Source organism: Corvus brachyrhynchos, unplaced genomic scaffold, assembly GCF_000691975.1.
Source record: "Corvus brachyrhynchos isolate BGI_N302 unplaced genomic scaffold, ASM69197v1 scaffold307, whole genome shotgun sequence".
In the NCBI taxonomy this organism is placed as follows: Eukaryota; Metazoa; Chordata; class Aves; order Passeriformes; family Corvidae; genus Corvus; species Corvus brachyrhynchos.
This window is the reverse complement of record NW_008239288.1, coordinates 4,371,415-4,377,247: the sequence shown is the minus strand read 5'-3', so window position 1 is coordinate 4,377,247 and position 5,833 is coordinate 4,371,415. Positions and strand designations below refer to the sequence as shown.

Below are 5,833 nucleotides of genomic sequence, written 5' to 3'. Positions count from 1 at the left end.
TTAGCAGAAGTTGCTTTGCAGTGATGTAGGAGAGATCTGAGTGGCACTGAATATTTCTAAAAAAGAGAATAATAATTAATAATAACAATAACAATAGTAATAATAATAATAGTAATAGTAATAGCACCTACCATTGTTTCCCTGCTATTGATTGCTGATCCTGTACACTTGGCTATTACTTTATCAATGCACTTCTTATGAATGGCAGCGTTACATTCTGCAACAGTAAAGGTGTCAGGATGTTAATAAAGAAATTCCTTAAGAAAAGATTAAGTAAATAATGACAATAAGAAAATAAAAAAAAGTTTCTTACGTCTGCATTGATAGCCTTGTTTATTCAGACCCCTGAAATAAACAGAGAAGTGGTTAATTCTGAGTTGTCTGAATGCCTCAGCAGAAGAAAGGAGATCAGCATTTACTAAAGAAAGAGAATAAAATTGCTCTGCTTTTTATCGTTCTTTGCAGAGCTTATTTAATTTCATTATCTTCATTCAGTCTAATGGTGGAGTGATTCTCTGTTCTCACAGCCTTTTCAGCACACATTCACATTCTGAGTTTCACAATATCCAAACAGCAAACTGGACCGATGAGAAATGCCTGTGCATTTGGCCAAACCCAAAAATACTTGTAAATAATAAATTAAAAAATGATGGGAATTTTCACAGTTGGAATTACAGCTGCAAACCACATCCTTGAATTGGTGCAATAACTCTGCACATAAGGTGTCAGGGGTCCTACAGCAGGAGCACAGATATTCATCAGGGAATTACAGAATCTTTAGGTTGGAAAAAATCAAGTCCAACCATTAACCCAGATCTGCCAAGTCCAACACTAAACCATGTTCCCAAGTGCCACACTGACACTAGAACTGGTTCCTAGGGTTAAAAGGAGAAGCAGCATGGATCCATTTTCATTTACCATACAAACTCGTGACACACAGAGCAGAAGGTGGGTTGTGGAAAGAAGGTGGCTGTGAACTCGTGACACTTGACATTGTGGATTTTGGCCTGTTTGATGGCTCCCCTGCGCTGGTGCAAGGAGAAGAAGCCTTCAGTCTCACAGTCAGCCAGGTCCTTTGCATCTGGTAGGAGAGGAAAGATATTTAAGCATACCCTGTCCTGATCAGGTGCCTTGAAAAAATGCAGTTGCCCAAACACTACGTGACTGAAGCTGATGATTCACTCATGGGAATGACTACTTAAAGAAATATAATGTTATGAAACCCACACAAGTCTCATTTGGATGGTTTTTATCCACCATTCCTACACTAAAATGTCTTTAGACTTGGGACTCTGAGCTCTCTTGGCTATTCATAGTGCTGTTTTTGAAATGTAGAACAAAAATTTCCCAAGGAGAGATAGTTTAAACATTAAACTTTAACTTTGTATGGCACCGAAGAAGCATGCCTAAAAAAGGTGAAATTACATAAAAATTAATAATTACTGATATGTGGACACAAACACACGTGTATACATACATATATATATGGGTATTTAACAGAATCCTTTCTGTGTCCATATACATGTGTGTCAATAAGCAGATATTGAGGTCTCTAGGATATTCTTCCTGTTATTTTCCCATGCCAACACTTGCTTTGCTGTTTGCTGTGCCCTTGCTGTTATTCACAGCTCACCTTTAAGCTTTTTGGAACAGCAAACAAACCACTTCTGACTTCACATGAACTCCTGCACTTCTAGACACGCTTGTGCCTACAAATCTGAGATTCACACAGGAAATCAATCTCTGCTTTGTTTCACTCCTGCATTGCACAGCAAGTCACAAAAGTAATCTGTGGCAACTGGCCCTCTGTGTGATCTGATGCTGATCTCGGTATTTGCAATAGAAGCACAACTTGAATTTTCCATACTTTGGCCTCTCTGACACCTTATAACACACAAGTAGACAACAGCAGTCCAGTCTATATTAAAGGGAGGGACGGTTCAGAAAATATCAGCATGGCCATGGCTGCTTTCAGTGCTTCTCTGTTTCTCTAAATGGAAGATCCTTCCAGATATCTGCACCTCACAGCTTTACCCTCCACCTGAGGGTATGAGAATTTTGGCAATGAAAATGGGAGAATAAGAGCAAGCATTTGGATTCAATCCATTTCTTCAACAAAGCAAAATGCAGCCCTTTCCATGAGAAATTTTCCCTAATATCCACCCTGAGCCTCCCCTGGCCCAGCCTGAGGCCATTCCCTCTCTCCTGTCCCTGTTCCCTGGGAGCAGAGCCCGACCCCCCCCGGCTGCCCCCTCCTGTCAGGGACTTGTGCAGAGCCACAAGGTCCCCCCGGAGCCTCCTTTGCTCCAGGCTGAGCCCCTTTCCCAGCTCCCTCAGCCACTCCAGCCCCTTCCCAGCTCTGTTCCCTTCCCTGGACTCACTCCAGCTCCTCAGTGTATTTCTTGTAGTACATAAAGTACAGTGATTTCAGAGGAAGCCAGCTTCTTATGTATCTGTTCTGTCTTGTTTAGCATAATGGGAATATCTGCCATTTAGTGGTAAACCAGCCAAAACTCGGCCTTGCAAATCACAGAAGAATAGTCAGTCTTCATCCCCACCACACAATAAAAATGACTTTTCTGGACTTTTTGTTTCAAATAGTTATGTCTGTTGTTATGGATCAGTCAGTAATAACATAGGCACTGCTTTTAGTGAAGACACCACATCTTCCCCACAGCCCAGAAATCACAGCTATAAATTAACAAACACAATCACTTGCCACTTATTTCCAGGAAGTATCTTGCATTCATCAGCATTCGCCCTTGAGGTTTCAGTTCTAGCTGGTTGAGATAAGTGAAAAACAAGAAAAAAAGTCCATTAAATAGTCACTCAGAGAAGGAAAAATCATTTCAGATGACTTTCAAGCGATCTCCTTTTCCCAGTGGGAACTGATGAACAGCAATGAATGCTGATTTTTGGGTTGCTCATACCCATGTGAGGCAACAAGGCAGGGTAGGAGCAACTGCAGAGAGAGGAGGGTTGATCACCTCATATCAAACAAGCAGAGCAGCATGATAGGAGAGATGAATGTGATTAAACCACAGAAGATGTAGGCAGTTTTGAGACACCAGATTAGCACCAGTACTATCTATAGAGAAAACTTGTTCCCAACGGACCCTGCAAGAGCAAAGTGGGAGCACTTCAGAAAACCCAGCCAGCTTCAGACAGCTGATGCTGAAATCTTTTAGACACTCAGTTCTGCAAGTCTAACTTCTTTACAGTCAACGTGAGGGATGCTACAAGCTTACTCAGGCATTTTTTTAGGGGCCTTCCCACTGGACTTGGCAATTCCCACCTACCTGACTCGTTATCCGTAACTGCTTTTGGAAATCTGAATCCACTGGACTACGTATAAACTGGATACTACATTTTAAAGACTTCTGTCAAGATCTTTCTTGCTTGGACTGCCAGGCAACACAACCTTACATTTAGCACTCTTGTGAAGACTGTTCAAATTTACTCCACCGTAACTTCAGTGATTTTTAAGGAGTTGCTCTGACATAACTGAACTCAGGCAGCTGTGAATCAGCTACTTGACATTAGATTAAATTTTTAAAGCTGTTTCCCCAGAGAGAATAAAATAACTCATGTTCAGCCACTCATACTACCACTTGTTCCCAGTGGGTCTCCTCAGCAAAGATTAATTTGTGGGCACAGCTCACCTGAAGCAGGATCCTCACTAGCGCAGGGCACATTTCAACACAGCAGCAGCAGGTAAAATAAAAGTGCCAAGCTCTTCTCTTCTGACAAGTCTCTCCCTCAAGTCACACCCAAGTAGTCTCAAAACATTATTCCTTGGGTGGCAGCCAGTCCCTGCTGTCCTGCTGGTGACAGCCACAGCCTGGCACGGACACAAGGCATCCCCTTACCCTGCAGCAGCTCCCCAGCACATCCTGCAGGAGAGGACAGCGATGCTCACCCATATCTCTGTCTTCCCATTGCTCTTTTTGCACCTCTCTGCCAGCACCTTGAGCTCCACCGTGGTCTCTGAGACCATTTCGGCGCTTTTGTCCTTGACCACGATGTGCATGACCCGGCCGTTGTTGATGTGGGCATCAAAAGTGCTGTTCCAGGGTGGATACATGGTGGGCTTCTTCTGCACATACACTTGGCCATTCTCTGTCAAGAGGGAGAATACAAATCCATGCAGTGAGGACAGTTCATGTTACCAAGTACAGACATCTACCCTAAAAAAATGTAATTTCCACCCTAGACTCCGTCAGCTCCGTAGAAGAGATCTCTAATGCAGACTCCAACACCATAAATATGCACTTCTAATCAGGTGAATCTCATCCCAGACAGCCACCTTGTTCATCCTCTGTCCCAGGGCACTGCAAAATGAGACAGGTTTGCTTCAGACCCCCAAAAAGCTGGGTGCACTTTGGGATTAAGGTTCTGCTGGAGCACATGCCCAGCCCAGTAGCCAACTAAGGGGTGTTAAAACATGAACTGTCTTGCAGCCCTGCAACCACCCCACAGGGATGTAGAGTTTTCAACAAAGCAAACTTCCCCTGATGCTTTAATTCCTCTTCCCTCACAGCATCTTAAAATGTTGATGGGTAAAAGAATGGGCATCTCTGAGGCTTGCAGAGGGTTCTCTCTAATTGGGTCTCTCTGAAAAGAGTCTCAGCCAGATTTATTTATCTCACAGAGCCAGTTTTACTCCATACAGCCCCATAAAAGTATTGGATGCTTACTCAAGGTAAATTCTATATCACAATTACCCTCTGCAAATGTTCAACCCATCAAATGCTGAAGCTGAAGGAATAAGAGAAAAAAAGCAGGAGACCTGTGACCCCCGTCTAAAGACCCTGCTCCTATGTCCAGTAATCCCAGCATTTCCTTCCTCTCACACAGCTGGAAAAGAATATGCAGCTGATAGCCTGGAAGGTGACGTGCTGAAGAATATTTTTCCCTATATGAGAGGACTAATTCAGGTTTCTTCCCTCTGCTCAGCTTTGATTTACACAGGCAGGAACTCCAGGATATCTGAGGCTTGTGCCACACCTTCAGGATAGATTAAAACTGGCAAATACGCTCCAATGTTATGGAAAACAGGAGAGAAGGAAAAGAAAGGCAACAATGATTCCCGATTATGTGATACTCACCTCAGGAAATGAGAGAATGTTTACTGAGGAAAGAACAAATATCAGGGCCGTGAGATTATACCAAAAATCTCCCTTGACCACTCTGTACATGGAGAAATGGCTGCCAGAGCTTCTACATAAGCTACACTCACTAGACTGATTTGAGGTACAGCTTCCTGAGGACAGCATCCTGCAATCAGCACTGACTGGCTGAAATTCCACCCCATGACACCACACCTGGCTCTCACAAAGCAGTTCTGCACTTGGTCCCATCATGTAAACTCGATTTAAGCTCTGACCATCAGCACTGGTCTGCATCACAAATTGAGCGGAGATTGTTGAATCATTAAAGTTGGAAAAGACCTCCGAGATCACCAAGTCCAATCTTCACCCAAAACCCACCTTGTCCACTAAACCACATCATCTAGTGCCACATCTACTCAGGTTTTGAACACTTTCAGGGATGGTGCCTCCACTATTTCCCTGGGACAAATGATCTGATTCCCAGATCATTCCTGCAGCGCAAAACAACTTCTCAACCTCCTGCCTGGTGTGATAAGCAGTTGTGCAGCTAAATTTTAGGCACAAATTCGATTTCCCCAAAGCTCAGAGCACCTCAGTCTAAGGTGAATCCACCTCTGTCATGAGGCTGAGTTTTCACATAGGCAGATTGAGGCAATCCTATACTGAGCTCATTGTCTTCAGACTTAATTCATTCCCATCAAGCTTGCAAATATATATCCAAC

The 5,833-nt window shown here is 43.4% G+C and overlaps 1 protein-coding gene across 2 annotated transcripts in view; it reads right to left on the bottom strand.

Moving 5' to 3' along the window:
• The window catches only part of PRKCQ (protein kinase C theta), a 38,999-nt gene that overhangs the window by 27,855 nt on the left and 5,311 nt on the right, over window positions 1–5,833 (bottom strand). Inside the window, exons 3-7 of one of the 2 annotated variants that reach the window (XM_008638392.2) lie at window positions 3,920–4,119; window positions 2,720–2,780; window positions 919–1,081; window positions 314–345; window positions 132–217 (exon numbers count right to left, since the gene is read on the bottom strand). In XM_008638392.2, the coding sequence (XP_008636614.1) occupies window positions 132–217; window positions 314–345; window positions 919–1,081; window positions 2,720–2,780; window positions 3,920–4,119 (542 nt within the window). Of the gene's footprint in view, window positions 1–131; window positions 218–313; window positions 346–918; window positions 1,082–2,719; window positions 2,781–3,919; window positions 4,120–5,833 lie in introns of those variants that run through there. The other variant, XM_017740412.1, reaches the window with a different exon arrangement.